This window comes from Liolophura sinensis, chromosome 13, assembly GCF_032854445.1.
Source record: "Liolophura sinensis isolate JHLJ2023 chromosome 13, CUHK_Ljap_v2, whole genome shotgun sequence".
Classification (NCBI taxonomy): Eukaryota; Metazoa; Mollusca; class Polyplacophora; order Chitonida; family Chitonidae; genus Liolophura; species Liolophura sinensis.
The window spans coordinates 5,596,474-5,613,708 of record NC_088307.1 but is presented as its reverse complement, the minus strand read 5'-3'; the positions used below and the strand labels follow the sequence as shown (position 1 = coordinate 5,613,708).

General features: G+C 37.9%; 1 protein-coding gene across 3 annotated transcripts; it reads right to left on the bottom strand.

Moving 5' to 3' along the window:
• Positions 1-56: 56 nt before the first annotated feature.
• Positions 57-16,439, bottom strand: LOC135480258 (methylcytosine dioxygenase TET-like). Of its 3 annotated transcripts, none has more exons than XM_064760045.1 (9): positions 16,349-16,439; positions 13,699-13,789; positions 10,212-10,535; positions 5,177-5,274; positions 4,576-4,794; positions 4,080-4,150; positions 3,354-3,417; positions 1,001-1,071; positions 57-351 (listed from the first exon to the last, which is right to left on the bottom strand). In XM_064760045.1, exons 1-9 carry the CDS (start codon positions 16,432-16,434, stop codon positions 212-214), a joined length of 1,164 nt encoding a protein of 387 aa, XP_064616115.1. In that variant the 5' UTR covers positions 16,435-16,439; the 3' UTR covers positions 57-211. The 3 variants fall into 3 exon arrangements, with proteins under 3 accessions (XP_064616115.1, XP_064616116.1, XP_064616117.1); XM_064760046.1 differs by having other exon boundaries at positions 10,212-10,424; XM_064760047.1 differs by lacking the exon at positions 10,212-10,535.
• Between the last annotated feature and the right edge of the window lie 796 nt (positions 16,440-17,235).

Sequence of the window (17,235 nt, the reverse complement as noted above, 5' to 3'; positions counted from 1 at the left end):
TACGTGTATGGCGAGGAAAAATCGCAAACTTATGCAGCAGGCACCACCAGATGTGCTCTTTTCAGCCAATAGTGTCATGTTTTTAAGTTTTAAGTAATGTAACGGTTCATCATGTAGAATCAAAACTTGGTACACGGCTTCACTAAAAGAAGACACATGTGAAGACTGGTGTTACCTGTCCCAGCCAGGACTATATATACCTCACCCCAGCTCACCTGGTTGTACTGTTATCAGCATACATAAAGGTGAGCATGTCTCGGGCCTTCTGTATGTTGTTATCAGCCGTCTCCAGAGCTAACTCCACAATAGTCTTATCCAGGTTTGGATGTTCTCTGGCCAGCCCAGCAACAACTACAACAACAACAACACTTTTGTATTTCCTTAACAAAACCACAACAACTTTATTTCCTGTTGTACATGCCAGCTGACACTAAAACAATCCAAAAATGGAATAAAATAAATCCGAAAATCTACATTTTTATTCTGTTCGATCTTGATATTTTCTTTTCACCAAGAAAACATTGCTGGGACAGTCCACATTTCCCACAAAATGAGATGATTTTTTAAACTTATTTCACACCCTCATTCATTCTTCTTGTAAAACATAAATTTAGATTGGTGTGGCCTAATTAAGCCATTACAATTTTTTGTAATTTTTTCTGGTCTCAAACCAGGATGTGTTCGAAATTCCTTGCCTATGGCCAGGACCTGTGAAATGTGTGACCTTGCTGGTGAAAGAATGGTGTGTTAATCACCTAAGCAGAACCTGCTACATGTACTTACAAAAGCAAAATAAAAGCTTGATTTACGAAGGGCTGTTTAGTCAAATAAAATAAAATTTGCTCTTCCTTGGAGATCCCTAATAAAGAAACCTACTGACTATAATTTGTATAGCTAGGTTCATCTTCATCATTCCTTGTGTTAGCATGCAGTCTATTGTGGCACAGTTTAATACCTGGTAGTACATAAATGCTTTGTGCACGGTAAACATATTACTTACGGGTTGATTTCATGGTACTTGACATGGCAGCTTTCGATGGGGGAGGCGCTTGTTTAGCTGCTGGTCTGGAACTGTGACAGAGGGAGCAATTGGTCAGTAACAACTACAACACATACATTCAGTGAAAAACCTGCCTTGCGAAATCACCAGCCTATATAAAAGAATTTTTCGTTACATATACCTAACTAAACGCTAACCCTAACCTAACTAAGCTCGTGACAGGCTCTGCTTTCTTTCGCTTAATTCCCATATATGGTTGGGTACTAGTGGACCTGTTAACATTACAGACTGAGATATTACCAGTACTGGAACTCAGTTAAGTGTCATATATTTGATCTTGGGTTAAGAGACGTCTAATCTCAATCCCACATTTGATAAAGTCTAGACAGAAATAAAACAGACTGCTACAGGCACTGATGTTGTTGTATTTCACAAGCAAAGGTGACACTTAGGGCAAGGGCAAAACAAATGTCACCAGCCATAAAAGTCTGTCACATGAGATTTTGTGACAGAAACTGAGATTCAAACAACTGGATCATTAATTCAGTGAACATGAGATTTTTGTTCACTGAAGGAAGGCAGTGCTGTCAAACCCTGATTAAAAAAACCTACCTTCTCCATATAAATTCTAATCACCATCCTGTCAGTTTTGTTTTAACTTGAATTGACATGAAAATAAAGGCAGGGGAGGGAAGGGGGTGATAGGCAGTCCTCAGTTCATTTATTCACAAGATCCAGCGTGATAGCCATCGACAGTCAAAAGATGTTCAGCAAGCTGGTTGGGTCTTATGCAATCAGATACATCGGAGCCACAGGGATTTGTACGCTCACAAAGCTTGCCTCCGCTAATCATGATTAATCTGCACATATTACATTAGCTTTGCTTCAACCACAGATTATTGACTGGTAAGCCTCTATTCATCCGGTGCACACGTGAAGGGTCAGGTGTTAAAAATGGGCTAAAATAGCCGGTTGCAATCAAAAAAAAAAAAAGAAGAATGGAGAGAAAGACGGCACAATTAGAAACAACAATTACGCAAAGACTAGAAACAAATATCGAAACGACTTTGCTATATTATCTTTTTAGACAGTACTCTGCACATCTCTCAGAGATATTAAAAAAAAAACTCATTTCAAAAATCTGAAAGCGACAAACATATATAAAGGTAAGTTGCCGACCATTTTGTCAGCTCAGACTCAAGTGATTCTATATATACACTCTGCAAGCAGATCCTAAGTGTTGTAAAAAGACTGATACCAAAATTCCTAACTCTTCACATCTTTGTTGTCACATCAAAAACAAAACTACCTCTTAAAACAATTACAAAGTTGTTACATCTGTTACATGACTAGTCTGACCAATCAGGTGGGGGCATTTCTCCATATTCATTCCATGATTGGTCGGCCAGTTCTGGTGAAACTAGCCACTAAAGATACAAACACCCTTTGATTTGTCTTAAAATTTTCCTGCTGTGACGGTGAAACAAAAAACATCTGACCTCAAGTCAGGCAGTTAAGTGTTGAGCACCACTCATCAGAGCTTCACTGACCATTAGCTTGTAGTATATTCCACCATGACATAGATGTAACATGTGACAAAAGAGAAATCAGCACTAAAATTTTGTTTCTTACAGATACCAACAACAATGCAGCACCTATACTAAACTGGCCTGTAACTCACACAGCAGAACTGGCCTGTAACTCACACAGCAGAACTGGCCTGTAACTCACACAGAAGAACCGGACTGTAACTCACACAGCAGAACCGGCCTGTAACTCACACAGAAGAACCGGACTGTAACTCACACAGCAGAACTGGCCTGTAACTCACACAGCAGAACCGGACTGTAACTCACACAGCAGAACCGGCCTGTAACTCACACAGAAGAACCGGACTGTAACTCACACAGCAGAACTGGCCTGTAACTCACACAGCAGAACTGGCCTGTAACTCACACAGAAGAACCGGCCTGTAACTCACACAGAAGAACCGGACTGTAACTCACACAGAAGAACCGGACTGTAACTCACACAGCAGAACTGGCCTGTAACTCACACAGCAAAACTGGCCTGTAACTCACACAGCAACAACGAATCATATTCTTGGCTTTTGGCTACATTACGGGCAACAAAAAGCCATTTAAAAGACTATACATACCCACCATTAAACCATTCATGACTGATTGAGTGACTGATTGACCCAGGAAAGTTTTAACTGTACAATGACAGCCAGGTTTATGTGTAGATGAAATTAAACCTCCCGACTTCTGGCAACAGTCAGAGCTGAAGAAAAGCTCTACGTAAATAATGACTAAGGAACGCTTGCACAGTGAGTCAATATAATTGAACTGACCTTTGAGTGGATTCTGCAGGCGCTCTACTGGCACCAGTTGTCTTCACGGCAGTGCTGGAAGACCCTGAGGAAGGAAAACGAAACAAAACTCACACAACAGCATTGTTAGTTCTTGTACACAAGCAGAAAACTCCAAGGCTAATAGTAAATGCTTCCTTGGTGTTCACTCTATCATATACCCTATCACCTTTCACAGTGAAGAATGGAAGATCTAGAGCCTGATGCTGTCTGGTAATAAAATCAAATGACAGGTGTTGTCAAACAATTTCAAATATTTTAAAATCAAGAAAAAATAAAAAAAACACAAACCAAAAAATCACCTGAAAAAACACTGAAAACTAAACAAATTTCATTCTAAAGAAGGTGCAAGAAAATATTAACACAGGGAAAAGACATTCTATCTTGTGCTACTGATAAAAATACTACAATATGTCTTGAAAACAAAATCAGAATAAACAAAAACATAAAAGATCACCACAGAATTACATATAGTTTTAGTAGTTAATGTAAATCTTCAACCTTTTCAACCACAAATGCACTTTTTTTTCAGAGGAATCAAATCAAACAATTATTACTAAAACAGTGTTTAAATGATTCGTTTGTGTCACTAAAGATGCACGCTTCAGAAAACTGTGCAAATTTGTTCCCTGCATCCCATAGCTCTTTCAGGAATGTTTCAAAATATTGGTTAACGAATTAGGCTAGGTATGGGACACAATCTTTTACCTGCGGCAGAGCTGTTACCATATCCCATACTCTTCAGTTGTTCTCGAGCCTCGTGTTCACTGTTATTCACTCTGTAACAACAATGAGGGAAAAATCCTGTTCATAACATTCAAATAACTCTACACAAAGAAACGTATGTTCCATTAACTACATGTAAGAACACGAAGGCTGTTCCTTTCAAAATGTCTAATGTTCATGCACTCCCACCTAATTTTGTCAACTCGGTCTTTCTGCAATTTTTACCAATCATTGGTAAAAAAAAATTCACTAAGGCATTATATCAAATATTAATATAAACTCAAATGACAGTGTTCCATCATATATCACTGCTGTTCTACCAATGGCTGTCTTTCATACATCGTAATAAACATTGTCAGATAACAGCAAAAATGGTGAAATCTTGAGAATATGAGTTAAAGATGACAGATCACCTTATCTCATTTAAAGGGTTACTCCTTACTTTTTCAGAAAAATGCGAAAAAAAAAAAAAACGTACAATGCCAGAATGTCTCGAATAAATCCAGCCTCTGCTTTAGGGAATTCGCTCTTCAACTTCTGCACTACAGGATTCATGCTGTCATTCTCTGACGGGCCACTGCTCTGTCTGACTTGCGCTGATTGGTTGGTTGGGCTGAGGCTCCGACGTGGGGATGCACCTTTCTTATAGCCGAAAACTTCCAATTCCAGTTCCGATGCCCGGAAAGCATTGCAGTTTCTGAAGAGATTAATACAGTTAAATCTCTGATAATCTTATTAAAATAATGAAAACATTCAATTTAATAACAAAAAAATGTGTAAAGAGGAATAAGTATGTGGTTTTAGATATACTGTTTTGTACATTTCTCTTTCTGGTAATTAATGTCCTGACTGACCAAAGCCTTTCTCTTATTTTTTTTTTGGATACAAATAGTGTGTGACTTCATTAATTTATTGTCTAGCAATGATGTTTTCAGACAATCTGATAAATTCAGATACACTAACCATAGTAATCTCTTTTACAAAGCGACTAGTTGCTTGAAAACTGACTCTAGAGTACAGGGTATGAGGCCTTGACCTCTACCTTGACCTCTACCTTGACCTCAAGCTTGACCTCTCACCTCTCCACTGTCCTGCGGATTTTCCCAATCGGGCATGTAGGGAACTTTGCCTGAAGCTGCTTTACCACGGTTTCATCTACCTCAAATTCTGGCAAGTCCTGAAAGCATTCATCACAAGACTGTAGATCTCCTAAGTGTATTTGGATGAGATGTGAAAGTACGAATTCAAAATATCACAAAATTTCTGAAATCAACGATTAGATGAAGGGCATGAATGCTGAAATTAAGGATAAATATTATGACAGTACTTCTAAAATCACTCTATAAGAAGAGTTACACCGACATCAGAAATCAAGCATGTGTGACGAAATGACTCAAGATACTGGTCATTTAAGTACAACGACATCAATCAATTTTACCTATGATGAAATCAGTCAAGAATATAAATTAAATGTATGATAAAATGAATAGGTCATCGGTCATGTCTAAGACAAAACAAGTCAAAACATCAAATGTATGATGAAATGAATAGGGCATCGGTCATGCCTAAGACAAAACAAGTCAAAACATCAAATGTATGATGAAATGAATAGGTCATCTGTCATGCCTAGGACAAAACAAGTCAAAACATCAACTGTATGATGAAATGGACAGGGCATCGGTCATGTCTAAGACAAAACAAGTCAAAACATCAACTGTGTGATGAAATGGAGAGGGCATAGGTCATGCCTAAGACAAAACAAGTCAAAACATCAACTGTATGATGAAATGAATAGGTCATCTGTCATGCCTAAGACAAAACAAGTCAAAACATCAACTGTATGATGAAATGAACAGGTCATCTGTCATGTCTAAGACAAAACAAGTCAAAACATCAACTGTATGATGAAATGAATAGGGCATCTGTCATGTCTAAGTCAAAACATCAACTTTATGATGAAATGAATAGCTCATCGGTCATGTCTAGGACAAAACAAGTCAAAACATCAACTGTATGATGAAATAAACAGGGTATCGGTCATGCCTAAGACAAAACAAGTCAAAACATCAACTGTATGATGAAATGAACAGGTCATCAGTCATGTCTAAGACAAAACAAGTCAAAACATCAACTGTGTGATGAAATGAACAGGTCATCGGTCATGTCTAAGACAAAACAAGTCAAAACATCAATTGTATGATGAAATGAATAAGGCATCTGTCATGTCTAAGACAAAACAAGTCAAAACATCAACTTTATGATGAAATGAATAGCTCATCGGTCATGTCTAGGACAAAACAAGTCAAAACATCAACTGTATGATGAAATGAACAGGTCATCGGTCATGTCTAAGACAAAACAAGTCAAAACATCAACTGTATGATGAAATGAACAGGTCATCGGTCATGCCTAAGACAAAACAAGTCAAAACATCAACTGTGTGATGAAATGAATAGGGCATCTGTCATGCCTAAGACAAAACAAGTCAAAACATCAACTGTGTGATGAAATGAACAGGTCATCTGTCATGCCTAAGACAAAACAAGTCAAAACATCAACTGTGTGATGAAATGAATAGGTCATCTGTCATGCCTAAGACAAAACAAGTCAAAACATCAACTGTGTGATGAAATGAACAGGTCATCTGTCATGCCTAAGACAAAACAAGTCAAAACATCAACTGTGTGATGAAATGAATAGGGCATCGGTCATGCCTAAGACAAAACAAGTCAAAACATCAACTGTGTGATGAAATGAATAGGTCATCGGTCATGTCTAAGACAAAACAAGTCAAAACATCAACTGTGTGATGAAATGAACAGGTCATCGGTCATGTCTAAGACAAAACAAGTCAAAACATCAACTGTGTGATGAAATGAACAGGTCATCGGTCATGTCTAAGACAAAACAAGTCAAAACATCAACTGTGTGATGAAATGAATAGGTCATCTGTCATGCTTAAGACAAAACACGTCAAAACATCAACTGTATGATGAAAGATGAAATGAACAGGTCATTGGTCATGCCTAAGACAAAACAAGTCAAAACATCAACTGTGTGATGAAATGAACAGGTCATTGGTCATGCCTAAGACAAAACAAGTCAAAACATCAACTGTGTGATGAAATGAATAGGGCATCGGTCATGCCTAAGACAAAACAAGTCAAAACATCAACTGTGTGATGAAATGAATAGGTCATCGGTCATGCCTAAGACAAAACAAGTCAAAACATCAACTGTATGATGAAATGAACAGGTCATCAGTCATGTCTAAGACAAAATTAGTCAAAACATCAACTGTGTGATGAAATGAATAGGTCATCGGTCATGCCTAAGACAAAACAAGTCAAAACATCAACTGTATGATGAAATGAACAGGTCATCAGTCATGTCTAAGACAAAATTAGTCAAAACATCAACTGTATGATGAAATGAACAGGTCATCGGTCATGTCTAAGACAAAACAAGTCAAAACATCAACTGTATGAGGAAATGAATAGGTCATCGGTCATGCCTAAGACAAAACAAGTCAAAACATCAACTGTGTGATGAAATGAATAGGTCATTGGTCATGCCAAAGACAAAACAAGTCAAAACATCAACTGTGTGATGAAATGAACAGGTCATCGGTCATGTCTAAGACAAAACAAGTCAAAACATCAACTGTATGATGAAATGAACAGGTCATCGGTCATGCCTAAGACAAAACAAGTCAAAACATCAACTGTGTGATGAAATGAACAGGTCATTGGTCATGCCTAAGACAAAACAAGTCAAAACATCAACTGTGTGATGAAATGAACAGGTCATCTGTCATGCCTAAGACAAAACAAGTCAAAACATCAATTGTATGATGAAATGAATAGGGCATCGGTCATGCCTAAGACAAAACAAGTCAAAACATCAACTGTGTGATGAAATGAATAGGTCATCGGTCATGTCTAAGACAAAACAAGTCAAAACATCAACTGTGTGATGAAATGAACAGGTCATCGGTCATGTCTAAGACAAAACAAGTCAAAACATCAACTGTATGATGAAATGAATAGGTCATCTGTCATGCTTAAGACAAAACACGTCAAAACATCAACTGTATGATGAAATGAACAGGTCATTGGTCATGCCTAAGACAAAACAAGTCAAAACATCAACTGTGTGATGAAATGAACAGGTCATTGGTCATGCCTAAGACAAAACAAGTCAAAAACATCAACTGTGTGATGAAATGAATAGGGCATCGGTCATGCCTAAGACAAAACAAGTCAAAAACATCAACTGTGTGATGAAATGAATAGGTCTCTGTCATGCTTAAGACAAAACACGTCAAAACATCAACTGTATGATGAAATGAACAGGTCATCAGTCATGTCTAAGACAAAATTAGTCAAAACATCAACTGTATGATGAAATGAACAGCTCATCGGTCATGTCTAAGACAAAACAAGTCAAAACATCAATTGTATGATGAAATGAACAGGTCATCGGTCCATGTCTAAGACAAAACAAGTCAAAACATCAACTGTATGATGAAATGAATAGGTCATCGGTCATGCCTAAGACAAAACAAGTCAAAACATCAACTGTGTGATGAAATGAACAGGTCATTGGTCATGCCAAAGACAAAACAAGTCAAAACATCAACTGTGTGATGAAATGAACAGGTCATCGGTCATGTCTAAGACAAAACAAGTCAAAAACATCAACTGTGTGATGAAATGAATAGGTCATCAGTCATGTCTAGGACAAAGTAAGTCAAAACATCAACTGTATCATGAAATGAGTCAAAAAGACCTAACAAATCTTTGTGCAAGATTTATGGCATCTGATGCAGCCGAAATACAACAAAGCTATTATTGGCTTTTGTGGACTCAAACAGTCACAAGCAGCTCCTACTCTTTCATGCTGCCACAGTTCTCACTAACACAAATTGTAGCTGTCTGAGATTCTCCACCATTTTACCACGGTTGAAGGTGGGGCAAGTATTTAGTGAGTGCTTGGGTTTAACGTGGCGCTTAACAATTTTTCAGTCATATGACGACCAAGGAATCCTTAGAGTGCATATAATGTGCTTCCTTGTTGCAGGACGGATTTTCACTGCTCTTTATCTAATGCTACTTCACTGAGACCCCTTACCGAAGGCAAGTAAGCCGCCCTGCCCGAGCCATTACACTGATACAAGTCAACCAGTCGTTGCAGTATCCCTTCATGCTGAATGCCAAGGTGGAGTATTAAGGCAAGTGTCCTTAGCTAATACTTCTTAAGTTGTGAACAGGATTGAGGGGAAGTGATGACACGCAAAAGTTGGCACAGAAGTCATTCCATTTTAACTACTACAGTTGTAACAATTTATCACCAAATGAAAACTTGAACAATTTAATCATTTACAAAGTAGAGTATTGCAGTAACACTTGGCCGTGTTTTGCCCTTCACTCAATACTCAAATATTTAAAGTGCAGTACGAAGCGTTATTTCTCATTATATCTGTATTGATCATTATTTACTTATCAGAAAAGTCTCACTGTAGTACTTATATATTTAGCATTTAATGCAATACTAAAAAAAACATGAAGCGAATGAAACTCAAGAGATCCAGGCAGAAACAACCTCTCTTTGCTGGGTCCATGAACTGACCACTGCCAAACTTCTGGGTTAAGCCATAGAGGACTAGAGCTGACTACATGTATATGTGTGAATTTCGTACAAATTTTACAGTGTTTAAGAGTAGATACCAAGAAGCACACTTTCTACCTCTATTTCAAGAAGAGAGCATATTTCCAGCTTTTGTAACCTGAAAACTCAAGGGAGAGGGAGAGGGGAGATAAAGGTTAGCAGGGGAGGCAAGTTATACATGATACTGACCTTACTTACTGGTGAAATAACCTGAAGAGCAAACTTGGCCGCAAAAAGACAATACCTTCACCGATTTACCTGTCGATGTAGGTTTAGCAACAGCTGCTTTGCATAGCATGTTACAGTACAGTAGCGTGTGAAAAAAAAATATATTAAATGAAAAATAGTTCCTGCTAAAAATTCAGAATGCCCTCAGTCTGTACGAAGTATCCCAACCATGTTGTGACAATATCAGTCTGACAAACAAACAGTTACGTGGAATACCTCAACAAAGCTAGACTCTTCCTCTTGCGTAGCTGAAGTCTGTTGCACTTGCTGCAGCTGCTGGGGCTGTCTCCTTGGCGATGGCTGCAGGTTGGAACCAGCTGCAGATGTGGGCAGCCAGCTTTGAGCCGCCTGATCATAAAACCCCTGGCCTTGACCAGCGATATACTGCTGCGCCATGGTTTTCATGGGAATCGCCTCCGCTTGTTGCTGCTGTGGATGATGATATTGTTGCTGTGGATAATGTTGCTGTTGTTGTTGTGGATAATGTTGCTGTTGTTGTTGCTGGGGATGCTGATGTTGCCCATAACCATACTGCTGGTGCTGGTGGAATAGGATAAAGAAGCAAGCAAAGCGTTATAGAGCAAGGGCAGCAAGGTTTAAGCAGGCTTCAGGGTAAGGCAAGTTTAGAATACCAAAGGTCATACCAAGTTTATCTTGTCTTTTACGGGCATGTCGATACATAAAAATCCCAAAATGGATAAAATTAAAACCGAAAATCCACCTTTTCTATGAGTCTGATCTTAATGGTTTTATGATTTTTCTGTTTGTCAAGGGTTTGTCAATACAAATATGTCTGCAACAGGGAAAAAAAGACTGGGATAGTCCACATCTTCCACAAACTAACAGTTTTAAAGTTTTGTTTTTATACTCACACTTTTCATTCTTCCCGTAAAACAACAATTTAAAATCGCCAAGGCCTAACCGTAGTCATGGTAATAGGGAACATTGCATGTCTAAAATTTACCTGCTTTGAGGGCTGCAGAAGGCTCGATATTTAATTTGCATATCACCACATCTGCCACTGATACAGGTTACAGTTTGGATTTTCTTTACACAGGAAGAGGCCCAAATTTAGTATACGTTACCTTTATTCGATGAAAGCAATTTACTACAGAATAGATCATAAAAAAAAAAATGGTGGCCATCATAATTAGCTTACATTTGTCAATTATCTGTGTTTACCAAGTTATGACAATCAAAGACAGGAAAATTATATGTATAGTGACAGTTGATCATAGGTAACAAAAAGAGGTTGGTTGCTGGGGGGTTGGGGGGATAAGGGGCAATATAAATATTGACCAGGGGATTTCAACTTAATTCAACTGGACTTTAGCACCTGTGATACATACAGCATTTCATAGTTAATAACAGAAGACAAGTGGTCTTCAGCAAACGTTAGACTGCACAAGCAGCCACACAAACGGCCGCACAAACGTGAGTGACTACCTATTGTCACCATGGCCCAACAGCTTCAAGAGCGAGAGGATCTACACACTACCTGTCCAAGACCGGGTTTGAACCTGCATCTTGTGCGTCCTAGCGAATGAAAGGCAAAGCTCTATTAATCACTGGATCATAGCTAGCTCTTCCTTCTCTAGTCCACAATGAATAGGATCTGGTCACACAAGACATTGGAACCGATAATAATCCACATACACTTCTACACATACCTTATCCTTAATAATTTTCCCATAACACGTACCTATCCCATGGTTTATACGAGGCCAACTTATGAGCTACAGCTTATAAAACATGGTCTTAGTTGTTAATAGACAGCAGACTCAGGTAAAGTGTGTCATCTTAAGTAACACGTGTACCTTGAGTGTGTTATAAGGTGAAAGCGTATCACATATTAGTTGCAAAGTGACAAGACCAGATATAAAGGTAAGGTGTTTGCGGTGAAGTACACAACATCATGTGCAGTGGCTAATACAATTGGCCTGTCCACAATCAATGTTCATGGCAACACATGTCCACTTTTGTGAAAAAAACACACCATGGTGTTAAAACTTCCGCTTTGTGCTCACGGGGACCTGTCAAATGCCTAACAGCAGGACCCTGACATCATTTTTTGATGTCCAAGGTTCCTTTCTTAGCTCATCAACATGATATCACATTAAAGACAGACAGGCGTTACAATCAAAATTGACTGCACTACAGTCCATTGTTGTAGTAATAATGGAGCAAGGTCCTGCTTCACACTAGCGCCATCTGACAGGATTTAAAAAATATGCCAGCTCCCGAATCCAAATTTTAAATACAAAAAGAGTATAATTACATTATGATAAGTAAAGTCTTAAACTCAGGACATTTTGAATGAGTAACACTCTTTAGTTTAGGTCTGCCTCTCATACTCTTTTCTTTATCTTAGCTGGAGGGTGAAAAAGCCATAATACTTTTATACAGTGCTTTATCACCAAGGTAACTAACAGGTGTTTGAAGGAGAACAAAAACCCATAAAATGATGTCAAAATCAGATGAAAGAGAGTCAAAACTAATTGGTAAATATGGTCTTTAACATTTTTTTTTTAAATTTTTCTCTCAGGAGAAAAGGGTATATGAAAATATTTTTGTATGATTGGTATTTTAAACGGTATAATCAAGAATACCTTTACTTATATGATTGCAGTGCAGAGAATACCACCTCAGGCCAGACTTAAAAAATTCTTTGTTGACCGTAACTGGACTATCAGATAAAAATAGGTTCAGTCAGTCTGGAGATGTATTTTTTTTTTTTTATATACTGTTTATTGAAACAAATACAGATTTAAAGAAATTAACACTGTGAGAAAAAAAATTCCATTCAAATCCCCAATAAAAACTTTATAGAGTAGGGCTCTTTATTGGAGGTCAAAAAGGTATTGTTCAATGAACATTACTTGCTTGTAGTTTCACATGCCAAACAATGATGCACAACTACTTTCCTTCATGGCCTTCCATCCTCTGAATGCGATGCATGTACACAAAAAAAACACATTTACACTTACACATGTACTGAACCACCATAATATGACTCCTAAACTGGCCAAAATGGTGTTAAGCCATAATCATTGATTATGAAGGTAATGAGGCCATCATTAAAAATAAGTTTGTTTGGCATGGCTGGAACCTATCCTCTGCATTAAGGGCTTTTACTGTAGTCTGTGCTTCTGCAACCTTGTTTGCAAGGTTGTTTATTCAAGCATATTCTGAAGGCAGTGTAGACGGAATAAAATTACACTTTTTCGTGAATCCCTGAGACGATCTATCCAACCATTGTAGTTTTGTCTCCAAATTCAAATTAAAAATCTGCATAAAATGCACTGAAATTTGTTTTTTGTTTGTTTGAAGGATTAAGGTACTCTAAAGGTTTTATCAAGATTCTGAAAGAAGTTTTATCTTTTATTTTACTCACAACTTTAATGATTCTGTTATTTAATTACCTGTGGCCAGAAAAATATTTCTTAGTTGATCAACACTATCTTTTTTTTTGGACAGGATTGGGTTACATTCAACAAAGAGTTTTTTCAAGATGGATTCAGTAAAAATTCATTAAATACTGTTTCGCTGCTGGTGTCAGTTTCCAACAAGATGTGAAAAGACAGAAAGTCAGACATGACTAGTCTTAATTCCTAACCACTGTTGAAGTACACTAGTTAGTACTGTACTCTAAAATCACCTGGACATTAAACCATAATCAATCGTTCAGTCTATCTAAAATTACCTGAGCAGGAGGCTGCTGCTGAATCGGAGGGCCGCGAATGAACCGAGGGTCATCCCAGGTGGTCTTCTTCGTGGTGTGATCAACGAAGAAGCTGAGAGGAACAAAAAGTTCAGTGCATGAAAGCCTACTGTACATAAGCAAGATGATTTGTGGACTCTTGAAAAAAGTAAAAAGTGAGACATTTTTAAATATGACCACCTAAAAATCTCTCCACCTCACTCCTTTCCTATATGCACTACTGGAGCGCAGCCACAAGCAGGAGTTCATTGACGGCGACCTTAACGACCATTAAACGATAGTTAAGAGATTCAAAATACAGAATAAGTATTTATAAGTATGCTATAAGCTAGAGAAAAACTGAATATATTTCAGTAAAACTCATGTTCTGAAAAAAAGACACTTCTTGTGAAATATGTAGAGCGCAGGACGTCTTTATTTTGACTACGTGTTCACGCCACGCACTCCTCCCAGCATACCAATCATCCCATCATAATCTCTCCTGTCAGTCACCTATCAGCTACCGGTTTATTCTCACCTCTATGTAATTCGGTGGATGTCACCCTCCAGAAAGGTGTAATATTACTTTGTCTTAATTCTATAGAGCCAAAATTCAAATATTTTATGTTCAATACTACGCAACCGACCCTTCAAAAAGCCCCAACTGAAATTATTTTTTTAACAGATGCCAAATTTTTTTTATTTTACTTCATTTAACTACTACTCGTTTGAAATGTCACTCTGTTTACAGGTGATCAAAACAGTGTGGTTTTGATCACAAGGTCAAGGTCAGGTGTGTGGATAGCTTTTCTACCAGTCAAAAATTCTATGCAAGGGAGCATGTAGCTGGGAATATATTGGTATAATTTCCTGAACTGTCATTGATATCATCACTGCCAGATGCTTCCGTGGATAGAATCTGTATCTGTTTACTGATACATTGTTGTGAAGTGGAAATAATGGTAGTGACAATAGAAAGGACAGGTCCATTTCAGATGCAGGAAAGTTCATATACAAACACAAAGCTGATATATTTCATCCTTTAATCTTCAAGCAACACAACATGATTTTGGCTCTCCTTGTCCTCATGCATAAATGTTCTGGACAGTATAAATTAGGTCAAAGCTGGTGATCTGAGCTAAGGCTGACTTGGGTGTTTACACTCTTCATACTTTTAGACAAGCAGGTACATCAAATGATGTATTGAGGGCAGAATAAATGTTTGATCCTTCACATGAAGGAAGAATTCCCAAAATCTCACAATGTTTAATTAAAATTAGGAAATTTAGGGAAATTGAAACAGATTGCAGAAGACCTTCCTATCCTCTTCTGTTAAAAAGGGCTTGTAACATCAAGCAAAAAATATTTTAATTTTGGCCTAAGGTAGTTAGATATTTTCAAAAACTGAATATGGCATTAATACAGAACAGTCAGATATGAAAAATACTCAAAACGACCTTGAAAAAAAGCCCAATATTTCTTATAGGGTAGTTAACATTTTGAAGTCTATGAACCCTGGACAAGTGTTAAAAGAGTGAGTGAGTGCTTGGGGTTTAACGTCATACTCAACAATTTTTCAGTCATATGACGCCGAAGGAATCCTTAGGGTGCATGTACGTGTAATGTGCCTCCTTGTAGCAGGACAGATTTCCACCGCTCTTTTATCTAGTGCTGCTTCACTGAGACGACTTACCGAAGGCAAGTAAGCCGCCCCGCCCGAGCCATTATACTGATAAGGGTCAACCAGTCGTTGCACTATCCCCTTCATGCTGAATGCCAAGCGAGGAAGTTACAACTTCCTCTTTTAAAGTCTTAGGTGTGACTCGATCAAGGATTGATCCTGGATCTACCGGTCCCGAAGAGTGTTAAAAGAAACATGTAACGAAATGCGGAACATGATTGAAATGTCATAGGATATATTGCTCCATCTCTGCACAGAAGAGTTGTATTTTAATCTGCTGCCTTTACCTAAAATTAACTGTTTTATGGTTGCTGTGGGGCAAAAAAAAAGTAGGAAAACTTTTCAGAAAAAGGAGATAATGCGAAAATGCGAGCTTATCAATGACAGTTCTCAATGAGATACATGTAAGCATTTGAATACATTAGCATTAGCAGTAGCAGTGAGATTTTGTGTACCGTGCAAATGTTGTTTATATTTAAAGAAACGCGTGAAAAATATGCTTCTTCAGCGATTACGCCTCATTAGAGAACGTTTTGCATTGAAATTCGAGTGGCTGCACAACTTGAATCAACGTAATGTATTTGCAACTAGGCCTAGCAAATTCATTTGTTAGGCTGGTTGTACTAGACGTGCAGTAAGCGAATGGTAATTTCGCAACGTTAGCCTACAAGTACCGTATTTCGCAATGTTCAGCATTAACAGTAACACTTCATCTGAAAGGTTCTTCTTCGCCAGAAAAAGATAAAATACAAATTAACATAGCTTGTATGAGCAAGCTGTCACATCTCAATGAATTAATCTTCTAAGTTTCATGTAAATCAAACGTAATGGTCAGCTGTTTACGAACGAAATCTGGACCTTCGATGATGACGACCGGTGAGAAAATTGACAAAGCTGTCACTAATTCAAACGATCGTACTAACACCTTAAAAACATTTTTCAATTTCAATTAGAAACAAACACAAATCTTACTAGCGTTTCTGTGTTGGGTCATATTTGGCTTCCCAACCAGCTGGCAGAGGGGGAACCCAACGGATGTTTTTCTGGTTCACCGCCATCTTGATTTTGGTCTAGGCCTAATCCGCATCGGAAATAAGGGTACCGTAGATCCCCAAAAGTGGGTCAATTTACTGCAGCTGTCAGAAATGTTCGATTGCCCTGGCCCTACGTAACAAATATTCTGAGCTAAATTTTATTGTATTTTATGTTCCATTCAACAAAAAGTATTCAAAACACTGTTTGCACACACACGAATACTGCGTTGCGCAATTGAAAAAGCTCTAGCTATCACTAGCGAAGCGTAGTAGCAGTAACTCTGCGGTGACAGTTGTTACGTAATCACTGCCCTACACAACAGCTTCCTTTATAGGCCTATGCTTGCTTGTACCATTTTTACATTGTTTCCTTGGGGATGATCTCAGTTTTTAGCTGCCTCAATCTCTCACCAAACCATATGGAGACTGGATATGAACACACACATGGAGGTATAAAAGTAAGATCTTTCTGATGTGGAGAAATGATAGAATAAAAATATCAAATAATTAAGCCTTCTCAACTTCCTACATCTTCATAATCTGACTACAGTTTCAAACGTCTTGTTCTTATCAAGACGAATAAAAAGTGAAGAATTAGAACAAGACGTTTGAAACTGCAGTTGGAATTCTATATTTCATTCTATACATAATTACATATATATTTTTGGCACTGACAAAATTGCAAAAAAAAAAAGAAAAATTTGAGGAAAAACTACTGAACACACTGCAGAGATGTCGAAGATTTATGTTCTACAAAAGAATTTCTCACTTATCTGATGGCAGTCAGTTTTATGGGTTGGAGGAAATGTAGGCCCTATATTTCAT

Bases quoted from the DNA above. Each gene is read 5' to 3' on its own strand.
- LOC135480258 (XM_064760045.1), bottom strand. From the start codon at position 16,434: ATGGCGGTGAACCAGAAAAACATCCGTTGGGTTCCCCCTCTGCCAGCT. The intron at 10,536-13,698 runs GTAATTTTAGAT...CTATTCCACCAG, and splicing joins AGCAGCAGCCTCCTGCTCAG to CACCAGCAGTATGGTTATGG. The intron at 5,275-10,211 runs GTATTCCACGTA...GAATGCTTTCAG, and splicing joins AAGAGTCTAGCTTTGTTGAG to GACTTGCCAGAATTTGAGGT.